The 23488-nt window shown below is 39.7% G+C and overlaps 1 protein-coding gene across 3 annotated transcripts in view; it reads left to right on the forward strand.

Annotated features, from left to right (window-relative positions):
- The window catches only part of MAPK14 (mitogen-activated protein kinase 14), a 75431-nt gene that overhangs the window by 4376 nt on the left and 47567 nt on the right, over nucleotides 1-23488 (forward strand). For all 3 annotated transcript variants that reach the window (XM_027525299.1, XM_027525300.1, XM_027525301.1), the window contains exon 2: nucleotides 22744-22873. In XM_027525299.1, coding sequence (XP_027381100.1) covers nucleotides 22744-22873 — 130 coding nt within the window. The remainder of the gene's footprint in view (nucleotides 1-22743; nucleotides 22874-23488) is intronic.

Raw genomic sequence — 23488 nt, forward strand, 5'->3', positions numbered from 1 at the left:
TCCTTCTCTGAAAGGAACTATCAGAAAGAAAGAAGGTGAAGTCGCTCAGTTGGGTCCAACTCTTTGCAACCCCATGGACTGTAGCCTACCAGGCTCCTCCATCCATGAAATTTTCCAGGCAAAAGTACTGGAGTGAGAGAGGCAGTCTTTTATTTTTCTAGTGGCGATAGTAAGCCCATGCTGATCTTTCTTTCTATTTGCTTGTCTTTGTAACCAAAAGCAAGGTGATTGGCTGCATGTTACCAGTACCAACCAATAAATATTTAAACACAATGGCAAAATATTTGTATTATTGATATGTAAAGACTTTTAAGAAAGAGTTCGTTTAATTTGGCTATAAAGTCATTATTTGTCAGATTCCCATTTTCCACAGGCTCCCATTTGAAAATAAGGGTATCCTGAACCTCTCGACTTTCAGTTCTGCCAGTTTAATTCCTTGATACTGAGGACTACTCTGCCTTTGATTTCCCTCTGCTTTAGCCTCAAAGATCTATTAATATCTCACTTTAGTATTAACAAACATTCTTATGGGATTTTATACTTTATAATGTATTTGCATTCAAAGCATTATTCAGCTTTCACTGGCTCTGTAAAGGCTAGTATTAACATAGTTTTATGGATGAGGAGCTGGACTCATTAAAGGAATCGTATACTACTTTGGATTTGGTTCTGTGATTTCAGTACTTCAGAATTCTCCTTTCCTGTGCTTTAGGCTGCTAAGATTGGTGGCACCTTCTCTGGTGCTGTTTGCCTCTCCCCACCCTCCTTTTGAGAAGAAAGGCGTTGCTGGGTCATTTGAAATAGTAGAGCTATGACAAACCAATCCCACCAGTGTAAGCCTGACTCACCTGAGGTGTAATGACTTACTAAAGTCACATCTCTTCCTCAGAATTGATGGGACCAGTTCCCGAAGAATTATCAGTGCAAATAATTAATTCCTGAATTTATGGATCCCTTTGGTTTGAAATTCTTCTGTGCACATTTTGGAAAGTTGAGACTATCTGTACATGTTTCTGTTATGTAAGTATAGGATATAAATAGAAGTAACTGCTTCTCTAGGCCTTTGAAGATACCTTGGATGTTTGCTGTTTGCTGTGAAATTTAGTATTGATTTTTTCCTATCCAAGAGGTATAATTACTGTAGAGCTCAAAACAAACAAACAAACAACAACAAAAAAACAACACACCTTGTTATGAAGTGGGTTCCCTTGGCTCTGAAACCTAGAAATCTTTTCATCTTGTCATGTACTTGGAAGTGATTCATGTGTTTCTTCAGGACAAATGAAAACAGAATTTCTAAACCTGAAGTTTTTGTTAGTTTGTTGAAGTAAATGAAGCTTTTAGTACTAGAAGTAGTTGTCTTTGCATAGTGTTTCCGTAAAGTTAGTACGTGTGCGTTAAGATTTTATAAAGTTAACCAAACGCCCAGCATTTTAGCCTTTAAATAATTTGTTCTAGGGAGGGAAGTAGGTGGTGGTTAGTAGATTCTGCACTTTCGACGATGGATCCTGGGTTCTGACATACTTGGCTCCTAGGCTGAATGTTGGGGAGAAAAACGTACAGAAGAGAGAGGAGTCCAGAATGACGCCTAAGTTTTGGCCTTGGACAGATGGATAGGTCTCAACTTTGGGGTCTTATAGGGTGTATGGTCGTGGAGTTAGACAGAGGAGGATGGGTTCATGCTCATCTCCCTGAGGATAGGACTCTTGTGTGTTATACTGATACTTATCCACCTGCTGTGTGTGTGTGGGGGAGGGGGTCACTTTTTAGGTGGTAGAGATGGAGTGTGAGCAAAACATGAGAAGTTCTGCCTGTAAGAACCTATAGGCTAAGGGGAAGGCAAACAGAGGTAGACAGTAAATAAGTAAGTAAGAGTTATAGCATGTCGGGTGATAAGCACTACGAGGAAAGTTAAGTAAGGAGAGGGGAGGGAGTACTGGGATAGCTGTTGCACCTTTAAGCAGGGTAGACGGGGTAGGCCTCCGTGATGGAGTGACACCTGAGCAAAGACCTGAAGGAAGTGATGGACACTGGTTGGACTTGAGTGGGAAGGAAGAACATTCCATGCTGAGGGATCACCACATGCAAAGGCCCTGTTTTCCGAGCTCACTCTGCACTGGGGTCCCTGCTTTTTCATTTCTGTTTCTTACCCATTCAGAGGTGCTAGTCGTACTTAGGGACAGAGTGGAGGAGTCAGATGAATTGGTGCCCAGCCGTGACCCATGCTCCTTCCAGAAGGCTCAGTGTCCCTGAGCCAGTACTTTTGGTGGGCCCTGGAAATTCAGGGTACTCTGGTCCAGCTCTTTAAATAACATGTGAAGCTTACTTCACTTTTCGGGTTTCTGTTGCCAAAAGGAAGGGAGCAGAGAGATTAGCTCTAGACTTCTGGTGACAAAAGAAGATTAGCCTGCTGGCAGGTGGAATGTTTTCTAACTTGTTTGGGCTTCTAGGTTTTTTCTTACTATTGGGTTATTTTAAAAAGTCATTTTTACCTTCTTTCAGCTCTTAAGATCTCATTTATTTTCTGTTTTACTTGGCCGTGTATCTGCTTTACATTCCTCTGCCTTTCCCCTATTACAATAATTTTAGTAGCTGTTGGATTATTATTACCTGTTAACAGTGTTTTGGCTCCGAGCCCCCAGTGAACTTCTCCGTTAACTTGAATAAATCTTATGGATTGAAAGGTTCTACACATGTGGCCCCATTAAAAACCCGTAGGATTTCTTTCTTTTCTTTTCTGCCTTTACAGATAAAAGTTTCTTTCTCATATGAAAGCCATCCCCCTTTTACTGCTCTATCATCTAGTTGCAGAAAATAAGTATTCCTAAACACAGATTCCCATGACAACATAACAAAAAGGTAATAGAACAAATGTTTATTTTGTCTAAGCCTGCTGTCTGAGTAACTTTATACCCTGAGCATGTTGGCTCCTGTTGCTTTGAATGATGTTACAGATTTCCTTGTTTTCCTCAAAACCTTCTCCTCTTAGGCCTTGGTGACATTGTCACTGTGCCTGGGACACAAAGGAAGATGCGTGAGTGCGTGTGGCTTACTGTCAGTCTACCCACAAGTACGCATCTGTTGCTTTTCCAAGCTTAAGGGCCAGAGTATAGGCATCACACATTATTATACCAAAAAAAAAAAAATCATGAAAAAACCCACACCAATTTCTTCTTTGCTTTCTTAACTTCATTAATTTAGTTTGGCCAGTGCTAAAGCACTGTTGGAGGTGTTTTGTTTATAAAGATTGAAAAAACAAAAAAGCAGAAAGGGTTCTTGCTTTTGAAAACAGCAGTCTAGAAGGGGCACATTTGTGTTGCTTTCTCAGAGATTATTTTTGGAAGGCCTTTGTAACTTTTCTTTTCTGCATTCTTTCAGCTTTAGTTGCCATCTCAAATCTTCTTTTCTATTTCTAATGCTTATCTTGAAATCTTCTTTTGGATTTTTCAGTGTCTCTCTTGAATCTAGTGACATACTGATAACTTTTGTACATCAAGGGCAACTTTGTTGCAAGGGTATGTGTTTGAAATCTCTGTCAGAGAGACCTTTCCATCTGATTCAGAACTAGAAAGTGATGACATCAGCATGTGCCCACAAGAGGTCAGAACTTCTTCTTTTGATCTGCCGAGGGCTCAGGGAGGCTGTGTCTTAGGGGAAGAAAGGGACAATGAGGGTAAGAGTCCTCTAGACACTCAGGTGCGTGCATGCCCAGTCATTCAGGCGTGTCCAACTCTTTGTGACGCCATAGACTGCAGCCCACCAGGCTTCTCTGTCCTTGGGATTTTCCTGGCAAGAATACTGGAGTAGGTTGCCATTTCCTTCTCCAGGGTCTAGATACTTAATGCAGCTCTGTAATTCCATGTGGGGTAGTGTCTCTGACCTTCTCACCTGCAAATTGTTTGCTGTTGTTCAGGCACTAAGCCGTGTCCAGCTCTTTGCAACCCCACAGACTGCAGCACACCAGGCTCCCCTGTCCTCCACTATTGCCCGGAGTTTGCTCAAAATCATGTCCATTAAGTTGATGATGCTGTCTAACCATCTCATCCTATGCCACCCCCTTCTCCTTTTACCTTCAATCTTTCTCAGCATCAGGATCTTTTCCAGTGCGTTGGCTCTTCACATCAGGTGGCCAAAGTATGGGAGCCTCAGTTTCAGCATCAGTCCTTCCAATGAATATTCAGGGTTGATTTCTTTAGGATGGACTGGTTGGATCTCCTTTCTGTCCACAGGACTCTCAAGAGTCTTCTCCAGCACTACCGTTCTAAAGCATCAATTCTTCAGTGCTCAGCCATCTTTATGGTCCAGCTCTCACATCTGTACGTGACTCCTGGGAAAACGATAACTTTGACTTTATGGACCTTTGTTGACAAAGTGATCTCTCTGCTTTTTAATACGCTATCTAGATTTATCTTAGCTTTCCAACCAGAGAGCAAGTGTCTTTTAATTTCACGGCTGCAGTCACCGTCCACACTGATTTTGGAGCCCAAGAAAATAAAATCTGTTACCGCTTCCACGTTTTCTCTTTCTATTTGCCATGAAGTGATGGGACCAGATGCGATGCCCCAAGTCTATCCGGTGACACTTAAGTTGAAGTGTCTGGTTTATGCAGTATTTTCTGAACTCTTCATTCTTATATTTCCTTATCCTTGTGGTAAATATAACTTTATTCTCATAAATAATTGCTTTATCCTTAATATCCCTAGTAACAATTCCTTTTTCCCCTCTTCTGTCAAATCCTTCATGTAGGATTGTTAGGTAGCTTGAACCTTCTTGAACTTGCTGCTGCTAAGTCGCTTCAGTCATGTCCGACTCTGTGTGACCCCATAGACAGCAGCCCACCAGGCTCCCCCGTCCCTGGGATTCTCCAGGCAAGAACACTGGAGTGGGTTGCCATTTCCTTCTCCAATGCATGAAAGTGAAAGTGAAGTCGCTGAGTCGTGTCTGACCCTTAGCGACCCCATGGACTGCAGCCTACCAGGCTCAGTCCATGGGATTTTCCAGGCAAGAGTACTGGAGTGGGGTGCCGTTGCCTTCTTCTTCTTCTTGAACTTAGACTTTTGAATAATAAGTTTCTATTTATGTTTCCTTCTCCAGGCTACCACACGCTGGTGAAAATCTTAGTTATCTTTCTCATTTGTTATAGTAAAATATGACTTCTCAGTGATCTTAGTATTAAATTGAAGTGAAATATTGGTGTTGGTATCTTATATTGCTAGAAGTTTAATAATTTCCTCACCTGACATTACAAGTTTGACTTGCTTCAGTTTCTGATTCCTAGGTTAGTGTCCTAAATGCCTTATGCTTTGAATCATCTACTTTGAAATTAGCAATCTCAATAAATTAAATGATATTGATGCCATCATTTCATGGCAAATAGATGAGGAAACAGTAGAAACGGTGGCTGACTTTATTTTTCTGGGCTCCAAAATCACTGCAGGTGGTGATTACAGCCATGAAATTAAAAGACACTTACTCCTTGGAAGGAAAGTTATGACCAACCTAGATAGCATATTCAAAAGCAGAGACATTACTTTGTCAACAAAGGTCCGTCTAGTCAAGGCTATGGTTTTTCCTGTGGTCATGTATGGATGTGAGAGTTGGACTATAAAAAAGGCTGAGCGCTGAAGAATTGATGAGTTTGAACTGTGGTGTTGGAGAACACTCTTGAGAGTGCCTTGGACTGCAAGGAGATCCAACCAGTCCATCCTAAAGGAAATCAGTCCTGGGTGTTCATTGGAAGGACTGATGTTGAAGCTGAAACTCCAGTACTTTGGCCACTTAATGTGAAGAGCTAACTCATTTGGAAAAAACCCCTGATGCTGGGAAAGATTGAGGGCAGGAGGAGAAGGGGATGACAGAGGATGAGATGGTTGGATGGCATCACCGACTAAAGGGACATGGGTTTTGGTGGACTCTGGGAGTTGGTGATGGACAGGGAGGCCTGGCGTGCTGCGGTTCATGGGGTCGCAAAGAGTCGGACACGACTGAGCGACTGAACTGAACTGATGCAAAAGGGGAAAAAATAGCAAGTTAAGAAAATAGACAATAACTATTATGAGCATCTGTCAAGCTGTGTTTACATTCCCAAATATAGTGTAACACTAGGATTACTCAGGAGAGGGCAATGGCACCCCACTCCAATACTTATGCCTGGAAAATCCCATGGATGGAGGAGCCTGGTGGGCTGCAGTCCATGGGGTCTCTGAGGGTCAGACACGACTGAGCGACTTCACTTTCACTTTCATGCATTGGAGAAGGAAATGGCGACCCACTCCAGCATTCTTGCCTGGAGGATCCCAGGGACGGGGCAGCCTGGTGGGCTGCCGTCTTTGGGGTCGCACAGAGTCGGACACGACTGAAGTGACTCAGCAGCAGCAGCAGCAGCAGGATTACTCATCCTGTTGACATCTTGGGTCGATATTTTGTTGTTGTTGTGGGGACTGTCTTGTGCGTTGTAGGGTATTTAACAGCATCCTTGTATCCCTACCCACTAGATGCCAGTTGGAACCCCCGGTGTGACAACCAAAAACGTTTCTAGACGTTGCCACATGTAATCTGGAGGCAAAATCACCTTTGGTTGAGCACTGTTTATAAACCCTGTATGTTTGGATTGATTGGCCCTGAGTGAAAACTTGATAGGGTAAGTTGAATTTTCCACCTACAAAAGGAAACAGTACACTATATTCTCCTTTTGAATTCATTGTCCAATACAGTCTCAACAATGGCCTTGTTCATATACTGTACGTCCAAGTTTATAGTTCCAAACCTAATGTCAAGAATGTCTAACCCTTTGGATTTCGAGGCTATTGAAAAGTAATGTTTCATGCCTCCCCCTGATTATTTTTCTACATATTTCTTGAGGACAGTCTCTGAGATATTAACTACCTTAGGATTAGATTCAGGTTATAAACTTGTATGGTTCAGCCTTAGATATGTGGATCGGATACTTGAAGGAAGCTTTTCATTAACACTGTTGAATGACAGTGGCCGTGAAAATTACAATCAGGAAATGAGCCAGTTTGCTAAAGATTTCTGTAACTCTAGGTAGTAAGGCAACATAATTTTGGAAGTTTGAAATATGTGTATTTTTGTATTTATGTTATAGGTTTGTTTTAGTGAAAAAAATCTGTTCGGCATTCATCTGACAGTGTTAAATGGCTTCCAGTGTATAAAAGAAACAGATATAACAGATTGGTGAATATGTTATATATGTATATATCTATCTAGGGCTTGCCAGGTGGCTCAGATGGTAAAGTGTCTGTCTGCAATGCGGAAGACCCAGGTTCAATCCTTGGGTCGGGAAGATCCCCTGGAGAAGGAAATGGCAACCCACTCTAGTACTCTTGCCTGGAAAATTCCATGGATGGAGGAGCCAGGTAGGGTACAGTCCATGGGGTCACAAAGAGTCAGACACGACTGAGTGACTTCACTTTATATATATATATATATATATGTGTGTGTGTGTATATATATATATATGTTCACTCATGTGTTGTATCTGTTTCTTTTATACACTGGAAGGTGTGTGTGTGGCTTTCCTGGTGTCTTAGTGGTAAAGAATCTGCCTGCCAGTGCGAGAGACATAGGTTTGATCCTCTACATGCTGTGGAGCAACTAAGCCCATGTGCCACAACTACTGAGCCGGGGCTCTAGAGCCTGGAAGCCGTAAATACTCAGCCCGTGGCTGCAGCTTCTGAAGCTCATGCACCGCAACTAGAGAGTAGCCCCTACCTGCTGCAACTAGAGAAAAAGCCCGAGCAGCAGTGAACATCCAGCACAGACAAATACATAAATGAATAAGATTTTTTTTTTTAAGTATTGATGTATACAGAAGTTTGGAGGTCCAGTAGGCTATAGTAGCTAGAATGTTTCATGGAGGAAGAAGGATTTGAGGATTATTTTGAAGGATGGGTAGTATTTGGAACATTTCTAGAAAGGGAACATTTTTAGGTAACAGGAGAAAATGTAACTAAGAAAATGAGATATGAGATGGACTAGCCTGACAGGAGGAATGTCTCAGATAGGGTGAACCCACTTCTGGTTTTCATTCTGCGTGTGCTTCAGAATCACTTGTGGAGCCTTTAAACATACAGATGCTTGGGTCCTACCTCCAGAAATTATTAGGAGGAGTAGGACTAAAGCAATTGCATTTTTCTGGGCAGTGGAGAGCTAGCTATAGTTTCTTGAGTTGTAAAGTAGGAGGGGAAGTATTTTAAAATTGATCTGATTGGAGTGTTACAGAATGGATTGCAGGAAGCAAATATATTGCTTTGTAAAAGTTTTTAGTAATTTATGTGCGTTTCTGTTCAGCCTGACTCCCCAGTTGGACTTCTTAATTCCTTGAGGTCAGGATCTTTGGTATTTATGTACTTACCTTGCATTATGTTCTTAAGGATAAATAGATAAATACATTATAACTTCTGCTCTCCTTTAAAGTCTAAATTGGGAAACAAATATATAAAGTAATACCTTGGTTTTTTTTCAGTTCAGACTAAAGAATTGGCTGCATTATATTGCTGATTGTAGTAACTCTTAGATTCTATCTGTTAACTGCTGAGTAAATGTGCATTTTAACTTGTAGAAATGATATTTTAGTTTTCTATAACATAACAAATGATCAAGGATTTGAACCTTTGGTTATGTTTTAATAACTGCTCTATCTTACTGTTACTTCAGAAATATACTCAACCTCAAATTTCAGAGTAAGAGATCTAAAAATACATATTGAAAATTTGCTATGTGATAAACCCCATGCTGGAAGCTGATCATGAAACTCTTATATAGTAACACATTCATATCCATTTGGAACACTTACTGCCTGTCCTTTATTGTTCATAAAGTTATAGTTCATACATAATTATCTTATGTGAGCCTCAAAACAGCATTGTAAGATAAGCAGGGCTAATGACACCCCCATTTTATTGACTTGGAAGCAGACTCATAGACGCTTTGGCCACGATCATCTGCTAGGAAATTCCAGAACCAAAACTAGAACTGAAATCTTTTAACTACTAGTTTACTTTTCTCTATGTCAGACTGCCTATGTTTATGCTTAGAATTTTTTTAGATCAAATCATTGAAAGACTACAGAGACCATTCACTGAGATGCAAACATAGCTTTGTTAAGTGGAATTTTGATGATTTTTTTTTTCTGGAACAATAAAAAGTACTTACATGGTATTAGCAAAAGTAAGCAAGATATTTTCTAGTATTTTTATTTAAAAAATCAAGTTGCTAAGTGTAATGATGTAAAAATATTTGATACTCCTGTTTCAAAGGAGTGGTACTTAAATCTCCTCCCCTTGTGTGAAGGCGGTTATTTAGTGACTCACGTTTTCTAAAGCATAGAATGTGGTAGAACTGATGGAGTGTGACTTCTGAGGGTAGGTCGTAAAAGACATTGTGACTCCTGCCTTGGTCTTCCTTTGAGATCATCTGCTCTGGGGCAGTTTCTCAGCCTCAGTACTATTGGTATTTCAGTTCAGTTCAGTTGCTCAGTTGTGTCCAACTCTTTGTGACCCCATGAACGGCAGCACACCAGGCCTCCCTGTCCATCACCAACTCCCGGAGTCCACCCAAACCCATGTCCATTGAGTCAGTGATGCCATCCAAGCATCTCATCCTCTGTTGTCCCCTTCTCCTCCTGCCCTCAATCTTTCCCAGCATCAGGGTCTTTTCAAATGAGTCAGCTCTTCACATCAGATGGGCAAAGTATTGGGAGTTTCAGCTTCAACATCAGTCCTTCCAATTAACACCCAGGACTGATTTCCTTTAGGATGGACTGGTTGGATCTCCTTGCAGTCCAAGGAACTCTCAAGAGTCTTCTCCAATACCACATTTCAAAAGCATCAATTCTTCAGCACTCAGCTTTCTTTCTAAACTTTCACATCCATACATGACCACTGGAAAAAACATAGCCTTGACTAGACGGACGTTTGTTGACGAAGTAATGTCTCTGCTTTTTAATATGCTGTCTAGGTTGGTCATAACTTTCCTTCCAAGCAGTAAGCGTCTTTTAATTTATTGGTATTTGGGGTCAGATAATTCTTCGTTGTGAAGGATATGTAACAGTATCCCTGGCTTCTACCCTCTAGATTCTAATAGCATTGCCCTCTCATCCCCACCAGACACCTCTGGTTGTCTTAAACACTGAGATGTCTCCTGAGGGACCTCTATTGAGGACCACTGCTTTAGGGAAGCCGGCTGTTCTGTTGAGAAGACACTGGAGCAGCCCTATGGAGAGGTCCACATTGCAAAGAACTAAGGCCTGCTAGTACCGGGTGAACCATCTTGGGAGTGGATACTCCAGCCTCAGGCAGGCGGTCAGATGGCTCTTTCAGTGGCCTGCATCTTGACAGCAGCTTCAGGTGGGACCATGAGCCAGAACTACCTCACTGAGCTGCTCCTGAATTCCTGACTCACAGAAACTGAAATACTAGTCTTGTTTAAGCCACCAAAATTTGGGATAATTTATTATCTAGTGATGGATAATTAGTACTCTTAAGTGTTACTGTAAAAATATATATTTAATATGAGAGTCACAGAAATAACAAAACCTGAAAGTTGTGAAGTCATGTTAATGCCTGTTATGTGCATCTCTAGTCGTGTTCATAGCATATATTTGTAGGGTGTTTTTCTGGATGTGAAATCTATGAACACTGTAATTGCAAAAGACTTTTAATTGTAGCAGCAAGGCAAAGTTGATTGATGGTAATACCTAGTAGTTACAATGTAATATATGATATTTAATATTTCAGATTTTCTCGAAAGGAGTTAAAATTATTTAATGACAACTTATAAAACGTGTATTATTGAAACCTTCAAACAGGTAAAAGCAGAGAAGATACATACCCATGGTGGCAACATTCTAACAAGACTTTGGAAAATAATCTCCAATAAAAGAAGTAAAATAATCCACGTGTAATATTTTTGTGTTCAATGTGGGATAACTATTGCAGATATATACTTCACATTTGCAGTGAGAGATTCATGTTAATTGACACCACAGAGCTTTTAAAGCTTCAGTGAAGAAATATAGAATTACTCTTTTTCAAATGGAGCTTTCAGCAAATGAAAATTAAGTACATTTTAATCGCAAATGGTTTGGGATTTTTAGATTGCATGCCTAAGTGAATTTCTGTATAATTTGAATGTTAGTTTTCATCAGCCTAGTGAAGAATCCACCTACAATGCTGGAGACCCAGGTTCGACCCCTGGGTTGGGAAGATCCTCTAGAGAAGGGAAAGGCTACCCACTCCAGTATTCTGGCCTGGAGAATCCCATGGACTTTATAGTCCATGGGGTCACAAAGAGTCGGACACGACTGAGCGACTTTCAGTTCACTTCACTTCTGTTCATCAGCCTAGTAGAAACTGAAGCAATTGTGAAAAAATTTTTGTTCCAATAGTTTAGAAGCTTTTGCAGGAGGAATTGGACCAGATTAGAAATGACAAGTATTAGCATATATGCTACCATTCCCTGAGTGCCAGCCCCATGGCTAATGTCCCTAATAAATCCTATCACAGATATATTTTCCTGAGTGAGATTTTTATGTAAATACTGCACTTGCCTAAAAGTTTTTGAACTGTAAAGTCTGCAAGGCAAGGTAAGTGATCATTTATATAAGTTTTTCCCATTCTGGGCTATATATCTATTGGTAAGATTTTTCATATGTCATTTGTGTTTTAAGTCTCTGAGAGGAAGTTTTTAGAAATCAAAAAGCTGGGGATTGGTCATATTGCACGTACTTGTAACAACTGTATTAATAACATCTGGTTTTCTCCTAATCAATCTGAAAGTGTAATTGTAAGAAGCTGAACTCCATTTAAAAATACTATATATAGTACAAGTAGATAATTTTGTGATTTATTTTAAAAATCAGAGTGTTAGGAAGACATTAAAACAAGATATTTGAGAGTAGATACTAAAAGAGAGCTGACAGTGTTTCAGTTGTTAAGTTTTTAAATATTTTTTGAAGTTCTCAAATGAAAAACTTCAGTTTTTGCACGAAGTAGCCTTTAGTTTCATGACATTGTTTCCAAAATGGAGGGGCAGAGGGTAAGCATCAAAAGTACAGTGATGCTTGCACACTTGTCTGAATTTAGAAGAAAGAACAAGTAGATTTCTGTAGTAGAGAGTGAAGTCGCTCAGTTGTGTCCGACTCTTTGCCACCCCATGGACTGTAGCCTGCCAGGCTCCTCTGTCCATGGGATTTTCCGGGCAAGAACACTGGAGTGGGTTGCCATTTCCTTCTCCAAGGGAATCTTCCTGCCGCAGGGATCAAACTTAGGTCTCCCGCACTGTAGGTAGACGCTTTATCGTCTGAGCCACCAAGGGATATGTGTGCAGTAGAGAGAGATATGTCAAAAAGAAGTATTTCCAGTATGGTGTTTGTTGAAATTTGTGTCAAGTATAACAGGTAAAGAGAAAGTTCAAAGTTAGTCATCTGAATTACTTAGTTATTTAGAAGATGCATTTTGAAAACTCATTAACCTGGATTCAGTTGGAAAAGAGCCTGAAATTATATGGAGATGTTATCTCTTTGCACATTATTTCTCCTCAAGTAGGTATTTTAATGAATTCAGTGTATTAATGAGAATTCATTAATTCAGCATGACTACAGATTTTAATTGGAGAAGGAAATGGCAACCCACTCCAGTATTCTTGCCTTGGAAATCCCATGGAGGGAGGAGGAGACTGGTGGCCTGCAGTCCATGGGGTCGCAGAAGAGTCGGACACAACTTAGTGACTAAACAACAACAGGTTTTAATATATTTAAATATTTATCTTTACTTCCAAGAATGAGTAAAATTGTGTTGTCTTCTTAACCATTGTTGAAAGTTCCTTTTTCCTTAACATCATTCAAGGATTAGAGAAGTTCTCTGTGACCATTAAGAGAAATTGTTAAATCACTTATGGTTCTTCCCACAAATTACTCAGATACTTGGCAGGTGTTGCTCATTCTTCATTCTGTTGGGGAAAAACCAAATTGTTTTTTGAGAAAATCTTGGTACAGTTGTTTGTGCTCTCATGCCCTGTGGATGTGGGCAGTTGTCCTGCTTAGACAGCATCTCACCTTCTAAGAGGTTGTCTCTCTCCCTTTCAGAACCAGTTGACTCAGCATATTGATCTGCCTTTACCTTGTAATGCACACACTCTTAAAGCCAGGCTCCAGTCATAGAGCATAAACACAAAGTTCCTGTGCCTCTTTACCTATCAAGAGCTCAGTTGACGGAAGTCATCTTTGGAAGATTGTCTGAGGAATATGGAGCTTATTATTTATTTTTCTAGAAACACTTAAGATTTCTTCTTGCATTGAGTCTGTCAGAGAGCAGTATGGCATGCTGCTTTGTCCTCTCCTCCCTGCCTTTGCTCATGAACTGTGTTTTGACCTTATGAGACAGTCTCTGCTGATGGATACTCTTAAGTGAAGAACCATCTGAAACCCACTATTAGAATTGTGTAAGGATGTTGATTAGGACATTGTTACCGCATTATACAGTGTCTCCTTCATAAACATACACAGGAGGAACTCTTCTCTGGTTTTATTACAGGAATAATTATGCCTCTCCTCAGTTCTCCAAGTACCTGAATTGTTTTTATTATATGGTTCCTATAATTCATGTTTTAACTGGTTGTATTCTCGTTGTGATGGCTTTAGTGGGCTCAGAGCCAAATTTGGGGCCCACCTCTAACGGGTATTTAGAAAGGACTTCATTATAAGCATTTGCACTAACTTCACCCATACATTATTTCTTATTTATCTTGTTTATTTTCCCCTAATCATGTACTCCTATGTCAAATTGTATATATATCATTCTAGGCTACTTTAAATCCCTTGTAAAATAAAACAGGGTATATGTAAGTAAATTTAGAAATTTTAAAAAATTAGGATATTAAGAATCTAGTAAGCCAATTTTTTTTCCAGGGAGGGGGAGGCTAGTATGAATGGATAACAAAACACTTAATTTTATTTAATGAATATTATTGCATCTTAAGCAGTAGATTCATAGTCAACAGTAGATAAGTGACAATGACATTTTCACGATATAATAACAGTTTGTAATTTATTTTATATTTCTCCCTTTAACTTTTTTTTACTGTAGCAATGCCTTTTTTATAAAGTGTGAATTAATTTTAGGACTTTATGACTTTACAATTGGGGGGAAAACTTATTGAGCAATGTGTCCTGGATTTTAGTTTGGAGAACCTGATCTTCATAAAGATAATTCCATTTTATGATATTGTTCATGAAAACATGGTTTTATTTGTAGTTACAGTTTTTAAAATGTGATTAAGAGGAACCTTCCCAACTATAATACAAGTAAGTATAATGATAAAGGCAAAGCCAGTAGCTGGGGTTGTCCTTATCTCAGAAAGCTTGGCATCCTGGAAAAAATAGTGAGCATTGAAATTAGATCTGAATTTGAATCCCACTGCAAATGAATTATATACCCTTCGGTGAGTTGTTAATATTTATGACCATTAGTTTCTTATTTTGGAAGTAAATGATCTCACAAAGTTATAAGGATTAAATGAAATATTTCCCAGATAATATTGGCATGATCAGCTATTCAATAATTTGGATTTCTTCTTCTCTGAATATTCAATTGATTTTTATCAGGTGATTTTAAAAAATTATTAGGAATTTCTTCTTTGGGTAATTACAGTGTTCAATTTAGGATGAAAAATGTGGTTTCCTCTTTCTTTGAATATTGCTTTGATTAGTGATAGAACAGGTTAGGTCAGAGCAAATTAAATGCTTAAAGAGATGAAGGAAGGGATGGAACATATATTTGCTTTAGCAGCTTTGGCCATGGGATTACTAACTAATAATCTGAGACCAGTTTCTCTGAAGAATTCCTGTTTGTTCTCTTTTGTAGGTAAAATATGTTTTAAAAGGTGGGAGTATATGTTCTTTGAAGTAAAAATTATTAGTCTGTTCTAAGAAAATCATGCAGTTATGGAAGAAGCAATGTGAGTAAAGATGTCTATTGTAGTGTAGTAGTGTTTATATTGTTAGTGTGTATGAAACAGCTGTGCTGCTGCTGCTAAGTCACTTCAGTCGTGTCTGACTCTGTGCGACCCCATAGACGGCAGCCCACCAGGCTCCCCTCTCCCTGGGATTCTCCAGGCAAGAGTGTTGGAGTGAGGTGCCATCCCCTTCTCCAATGAAATAGCTATGCTGCTGCTAAATCGCTTCAGTCGTGTCCGACTCTGTGCGACCCCATAGACGGCAGCCCATCAGGCTCCCCCATCCCTGGGATTCTCAAGGCAAGAACACTGGAGTGGGTTGCCATTTCCTTCTCCAAATAGCTATAATGCCCATCAATAAGAAATGAGTAGATTGTGGTTCACATATTTTTGAAATTATGGTAAATGATTGGTAAAATGGAAAATGGTTATGGCTTAGATAAGGAGGGTAAAACTTGTTTGCATACTTTGAGGATAGCCCTATAAGTATCATTTGAAGGAAGTATGGTTGTCAGTAGTGATTTTATGAAATTTGCCTCTTTTTATTTGTTTTAGGGTAACAGAAAAGCACAGATGACTTATGCTTCTAACTTTAGTAACAGCCTTATTAAAAGATACAAGCTCATTTTTTTTAAAAGAGGATAGAAAAATGTATATTAAAAAGTAAAAGTGTTAAAATCTTGAGTAAATTAGACACTGCTTCTCTGCTTATGTGTATATACCTGAATGAGTTACATTTTTCCCCTACAGATGGGATAGTCCTTTACTTCTAAAACTTGTTCTCTTTCCCATCATCAGTATAACAAGAGTCTTGTTAATGGCTACAGTGTATGGTACCTGTAATATATACCACAGTTTATAAACTCACCTGTATTGGATATTATGGTAGTTTGTAGTTTTGTTCTTATGAACAAGCTGCAATGAACATTTATGTATTTTGAATCCAATTTACATATTTATATTTTTATTGTTTGTTTTTATTTTTGTTACATATTTATATTTTTAAACCCAACTTATTTATTTTTAAACCCCACTTTTTAAAAAGTATAATAGTTACGCTATATTATTGGGCATTCTTTGCTTTCCTGTCTGTTTCATCATCCCAGTAGTTAGCTGGTTAAGTTCTGTCATATCAATGTGTACTATGTATACTATGCTTAATGTTTCTTTTGTATCCACAAAAAATCTCATGAAGGAGAAATTTCAGTAAATACCTAGGAAGTGATATTTTGGTAATTATGAGATACCACATCACTGACTAGTGTTTTAGAGTCTCAGGAAGTAGTATAACTTATAGAGATTAAAAACTTCCCCTACTAACGCATATATATGGAATTTAGAAAGATGGTAACAATAATCCTGTGTACGAGACAGCAAAAGAGACACTGATGTATAGAACAGTCCTTTGAACTCTGTGGGAGAAGGAGAGGGTGGGAAGATTTGGGAGAATGGCATTGAAACATGTAAAATATCATGTATGAAACGAGTTGCCAGTCCAGGTTCAATGCATGATACTGGATGCTTGGGGCTAGTGCACTAGGACGACCCAGAGGGATGGTATGGGGAGGGAGGAGGGAGGAGGGTTCAGGATGGGGAACATATGTATACCTGTGGCGGATTCATTTTGATATTTGGCAAAACTAATACAATTTTGTAAAGTTTAAAAATAAAATTGTAGTTGGGAAAAAAAATAATAAATAAATAAATATTAAAAAAAAAAAGAAAAATTATGACCAACCTAGATAGCATATTAAAAAGCAGAGACATTACTTTGCCAACAACAACAAAAAAAATAAAGTAATGTATATCGAGTAAAAGTTATTTCTTATGAAATACTTTTCATTAATATTATTCTAAGTTCAATGTAAGATCACTGGGAAAACTTTTTCCATATGAGATGCAATTAATAATAGTAGGACACATTTTAGAAAAGAAACAGAGTCCGTACAATTAGAATATATTTTAAGTGAACTGAACTGTTAGTTAAGTTGAACTTGCTTTTCTGTTATGGTATAGTGGCCAAAGAGTTCATGCTTGAAACTCACACGTGGATTTGAATCCCAGCTCTGCCATTTTCTGTCTGTGCAGGCACTTCAGTCAGCCTCTCATCTGTAAAATGGAAAGAATAATAATGTCTTCTTACAAAGTTGTGATGCAAGTGTTCATTCATGTAAAAGTTAAAACCGGTTCCTAGCAGTAATAAACAATACAAATGTAAGCTTTTAACATTAATATCAATTTCTTGTTGAATGCTATTGAACTTACAAGAATTGAGGACCAAATGATGAAGTTTTTTCTTTTATATTTCATTTTATATTTTCATTAAGCATTTATTCAGACTGGACTATGAGCCAGGCATTACTCTAAGGCTTATGTAATATAGAACTGAATAAAACAGAAGACCCTTTCTGCCTGCAAGGTGCTTATGATGAGTGGAAAAGACAAACATCATGTTTAATATTTGAACTTTACCATGGACCAGGCCCTTTTCTAAGCCTATTAACAAAAGTTATCACATTTAATCCTAACAAAACATCCCACAGATGAGATGTAAATATTATCCTCATTTTATATATGAGGCTGAGAGAATTTAATTAACTTCCTCAAGGTTATATAGCTTCTAACTGGCAGAACTGGAATTAAAATTCAGGTAGTCTTAATACCAAAGCCCCAGTCCTTATTTAACCACTCTGTTGGATGGTAGATAAACATACAGTAATAAATTGTGATTATTGAAGTTTGCAGGGTACTGATTAACCCTAGCCTTCTTTTTGCTGAATAGATACAGAAGTCAAATAGAGATACAAATAGAGATAAAAATATGTACTTTATTATTGAACAGCTGATACAGAGAATGATCTGGACAGGCAGCTCAAATGGGTGTCTTCTTTCTTCCCAGTGCATTGAATTTGCACACTCAGGCACAGGCAGGTCAGCTCGAAACCTGTGGCATTGCTTGCTCCTGGAGGCACCAACAGGCTGCTCAGCAGAGGAGAGGGAGAAAGCTCTCAGCCTGCAGGTAGGCAGGCAAGACTTTGAGGTGGAGAGCTGAGGAGGACGGGTCACACAGGAGCAGTGGCCATTTTCCCAGTCTCAGGAGCACCTGAGAGGGCTTCCGAGAGGAGTGTAACTTAGTTGGTACTTCCAAGAGGGAAGAAGGTCCTGTTTGCTGGCTTTGTAGGAACAAGGGGAGCGGGAGAAGAAAGGACCCCTGTCCCTTCACGTAGGGTAAGGAAGGAAACAAGGAGGCTGTTGTGACAGAGCATGACTGCTGGAGGAGTTATGATGACTCTTAGAAACGTCTCTTAGACACATTTAAGGCAGGGCTTGAAGGATAAGGATTCGGCTGTGGCGGGGGCGGGTCGTAGAGTTGAAAGTGGAGGAGAAGAGCATCTCAGGGCCCAGGGACAGCTTGTGTGAGGGGTTTAAGGAACTGAAGGGAGTCAGCATGTTCAGAACATGGTGAGGGGAAGGAAGGAGTTGCATAGGAACAGGCCGGAGTGGTTGTTGGTGGTCAGGTCGCCTGAGCCTCGTAGGTTGTGACAGGAAATGTGCGTTTTATATGCCCAGGAAATCCCTTGAAGGATTCAAAGCAGGGGAGTGGTGTCATCTAATTTATATTTTTAAAGATTGTATTAGGTGGGGGTGGGGTGGAGAGTACATCATGTGTGTCATGCTCAGTTGTGTCTGACTGCAACCCGGTGGACCGTAGCCCGCCAGGCTCCTCAGTCCATGGGACTTCCCGGGCAAGAATACTGGAGTGGGTTGCCTTTTCCTTCTCCAAGGGATCTTCCAGACCCAGGGATCAAAGGCACGCCTCTTGTGTCTCCTGCATTAGAAGGTGAATTTTTTTTTTTTAACCACTGAGCCACCTGGGAAGCTGGAGAGTACTTTAGAAGGGAATAAAACAGGAGGCAGGGAGATGAGTATTGGAAGACAAACTGCTGGTGAGTGTGACCTGGACTAGGATGGAAGCACTGAAAATGAAGAGCAGTTGAATTTGAGATGTATCTTGGAGGTGGAAACCACAAGACCTTCTGATGGATTTGGTTGGGGCCAGGAGGCTGGAGGAAAAGGAGAAATAAAGGATGACACTTTAAATGTCTAGCTTGAGCAACTGAATGGAAAGTCTGTTTGTTTGAGATAAAGGAGGCAGGGAGAAGAACAGTTCTGGGTGTTCTGAACTTGGCTAAATTTAAGTTGTCCAGGAAGGTAGTCAGGTTCTGGGAAGAGATTTCAGTGGGAAACAGATTTGGGAATTTTCAATATGTAGATGGCATTTAATTTAAAGTCATGGGTATAGATGAGAACCCCCAGGAGAACACAGAAGAGGGCCTGGTGCTGTGTCCTAAAGAACCCCAGCATTCAGAGTTTGAGTAGAGGAACCATACAGAGGTGCTACTGTGGAAGTCAGGGAAGACCAGGAGAGCGACTGGTCCAGTGGCTGAGGCTTCACACTTCCAGTGCAGGGGGGCCTGTTTGATCCCTGGTCAGGGAACTAGATCCCACATCCCATAACTAAGAGTTCTTATGCCACAACTAAAGATCCCAGGTGCCCCAACTAAGACCTGGAGTAGCCAGATAGATAAAACATAAATATTTAAAAATTAATAAATAAATACTATAAAGAAAAAACCAATAGAATGTGCTGACAGGAACCATAGGTTGGCATTGTTTAGAGAAAGGAAAAGTGTTAACCATGTCAGTTGCTAATCCAGAAAAGTGGCCGTTTGGTAATAGAGGTCATTAACGACCTGAGAAGAGAGGTTTCAGTTGGGTGGATTGAGGAAAGAATGGAAGCAGAGGAAGTAGTGCTTCGCAAACCATAAGATGTGTGTGAATTACTTGGGGATCTCGTCTACTTTGGGGCCTGAGAATCTTCATTTCTAAAGACCCGCCAGATAATGCAGTGCTGCTGGTCCATGGAGTACTAGAGGTATAGATTAGTGGTCCTCCGAGTTCACTGTGTGTTAGAATTATGTGGTCAGCTTGATACAAAATAGGGTTCAGAGTTTCTGACTCAGTAGTTCTGGGATGTCACCTGAGCATTTGCATTTTTTATAAGTTCCTGGGTGACACTGATGCTGCTGGTTTAGAAATCACACTTTGAGAACCGCTAGGGAATTTTAACTGTAATGGGGAGGTTTCAAGGGAAACTTTTTGTTTGTTGAGGATGAAAAATAACCAGCACATACTTAACTGATGAGAATGATCCAGGTGAAGATGAGAATAAAGAGAAAAAGGGGACAAAGGAGTGAATTCCTTGAGAATATGAGGAGGATGGCACCAAGGCGTGTATTGAGGTCTTGGATTTTGTAAGAAAGGGAGGGTGTCCTTAGTTACAGAACGAGAAAAAGCAGAGATGGGTCCCAGTGTAGAAGGGTGTGTAGGTAGATTTACTGGTAGACAGGTGGAGGTCTCTTCTGATGTTTTCTGTTTTCTCAATGAAGACAAGAGCAGCTCCTGAGGGAGGAGGGTAAGTGGAGGTTTGAGGGGAGAGAGAGAGTGTCAGATGGAGTTTGAGTAGAAAATGGACTTAGTAAAAAAAAAGTGGCCGCATTGGGAACCTTATTTGGGATTAAGATCAGAAATTAAGAACGAAACCATTCTGTATGATTGTGCATTCTTTTTTCTCCAACCACAGTTTTTGGATTCTCAACAAGGAGAATAAATAGTTAAGATCATCCAAAGTTAGAGTCTATCTGGGTGAGTATATCAGACCGGGTAGGGAGTTTTATAAGAGAACATAGTCTAAGGCAGGCAAGAAGGGAAATGAAGACGGGAGGGCTGAAGGGTAGAAACAGTCAATGAATTCTTGTAGTCAGGATACAAATAAGCTAATAGGAGCAAAGTAAAAGGCATAGGAAGTTTGAGATATCATTCACCGTTTTGTAGGCAGGCAGCTTTTGGTGGTGATAGAGGCCCAGGGTGTGACCGTGGAGGTGGAGTTCGGATGACCTTGGACAGGGTGGAGTTTCCTGGAGAGGCCAGGAAACCGAGAGGCCAGGAAGTTGCCTGTACCCTCCACCTGGATGCTGAAGTTGCCAAGAATGATGACAGAAGTTGGGAGGGGAGAGAGACTTTGAGATAGGAACTAACTTTTCGGTGAGTGATGGAAAATTCCAAGTCAGTGGATAACAGCAACCGAGAGGGAAGGATGGTGGTGAGCAGGAGCTTTTGTAAATCAAGGGGAAAATTATGGTCTGGAAGTGGAAACAGCTGGCAAGGAGAACACCTACCCCACCTGCTAGCCGTGAGACACCTGGGATACGAGAGAGTCCACTCGAAGGCATGTCTGTCAGAGGAGCAGTGCCTTCAAGGGACAGCCTAGCTCCAGTTAAAGCAAGGAGATGGAGGAAAAGTTCAGAAGTTGAAGATCTACTGGAGTTTATTACACACTGGGAATTGAAAGGCAGGGACATAGTGTAAGCATTTGGGAGTAAAGGGAGGGGAACTTCTGGAGCCATTACATAGAGAGTTTGGTGACAATAGATAATCAGAAAGTCTTGAATGTGCGGATTAAAGATTAAGATAAATAGGAGAGTGAGACATGATGGAATTAGCCTGTACAGTCTCCAAAAATAATTAAAATACACACATGTTTCTTGCTGTAGCTGTCCTGTGTGGTCTAGCCTTTGCCTGTATCTCTGACCTTACTCTTTTCCAAGCTCCCCATACTCCCTATGCTCTGCCTGCACAGGCTGTTTCTCCTGTCACTCCAGCATGACTTTGCTCTTCTGAGAGGCAGCGTAGCAAAGTGGTGGTTAGCGTGAGGTGGTTAGTGTGAGCTCTGAGTCCAGACTTCCTGCACTGTTACTTTCTAGATTTGTGATTGTGGGCAAGTTGTTTAACCTCTCTGTGCTTCAGTTTCCTTATCTGTAAATGGGGGGAATGATAATAAAGACTCAGTAAATGTTAATAATATTTTTCTGCTTGAGGCTCTTTTCCCCTGTATCTTTACACGGTTGCTACTTATCATTCACTTCCCTCAGCTCAAATGTACTTCCTCCAGCATCATAGCTAATGTAGCCTAGCTCCACCAGCTTTCTGTTACTCTTTATCCCGTTATTCTGTTTTAATCATAGCATTCATCACCATTTGAAATTTATTTTATTATTCTGCTCTTCCTCTCTCCCCCTATTCCCTGAGGTCAGAGATATGTTAACTTATTCCCGACTGTTACCTGAGCTTCTAGAAAGTGACAAATACTTTGTATTTCATAAAGAAATTTTTATGCCAACTCACTGTCCTGAAAACATGGTGGTTTCCAAGGTCTCTCTCTGATCAGGCAGCATTTGGTGGCAAAGAGACAGTGAGGCCTCGGCCAAGGAGATGGACGGAATCCAGCTCTTTGTCCCAATCTGTTGGCTCATCTAGATCAGGTGGCTGCCTATTTTTGTGTTATTGGGACACAGCCACATCCATTTAAAAATTTATTATCGGCTGCTTTCCAGTTCCAACCATGGAGTTGAGTTGTTGAGACAGAGACCCTATGCCTCACAAAGTTTAAAATACTCTCTAGCCCTTCACGGAAAAAGTCTGCTGATCCTTGATTTAGATGCATAGAAAAAAAAAAAAAAAAGGAAACACCAAAAATGATTAACATTACTTTGCATAGTGGGATTATAGGTCATTTTAAGTTTTATTTTCATAGTTATTTTGTATTTTATTATAAGCCCATTTAATTTAGAAATCAAATAGCCTTATAAATACTAATTTTGATATATTTAGAGAACATTTAATGATGAATTTTTTGTTTTTTTCCCTTAGTGCTGCTTTTGACACAAAAACTGGGTTACGTGTCGCAGTGAAGAAGCTATCCAGACCATTTCAGTCCATTATTCATGCCAAAAGAACCTACAGAGAACTGCGGTTACTTAAACATATGAAGCATGAAAATGTAAGTTATTAATTCAAGGCAGAATAAATTCTGCTGTTTAATAGACTAGAAGAGTTGTGTTTTAATTACTACAAATGGAAATGCATTAGAGTACATTAAACTTTGGACCATCCTTGTACTGGGGTGTTAGAGGCCACTGCATTATGTCACGTAGCTACTGAAAGACTTGGGATGAAATTGGTACATCTTCCTGGAGTTTGGGTATTACTTAAAGCTTTTTACAGGGAAAGCCTATAAAAAAATTTTTTAAATAAAAATGAGTATTATGAGATAAAGCAAAATTCACAAGGATTTTAAAGAGAAAGTACTACAAAGAAGTTTTGTATTCTTGTTTTACTTAAGACTGTATTATCAGAGTATGGGAATCCATGGTATTTTGTGGTGTTGTGGGTGTTTTCAGTGGAGAAGTTTGAGGAAGAGTGCCTTAGGTTCACTAAATAGGTATTATTTTCTAGATAATTTAATATTATAATTTTTCCTCTGAATCTTCAAAAGACGGCCTTTCCAGATTCAGGTATTTTAATAAATGTGACACAGACATTGTTTAAGTTAAATATAATGTTTTCTTTGCTGTCAGTTTGGAAATTTGAAAACAATGCCATCCTGCATAGGAGG

The sequence above is a fragment of the Bos indicus x Bos taurus genome, chromosome 23, assembly GCF_003369695.1.
Source record: "Bos indicus x Bos taurus breed Angus x Brahman F1 hybrid chromosome 23, Bos_hybrid_MaternalHap_v2.0, whole genome shotgun sequence".
NCBI classification, from domain to species: domain Eukaryota; kingdom Metazoa; phylum Chordata; class Mammalia; order Artiodactyla; family Bovidae; genus Bos; species Bos indicus x Bos taurus.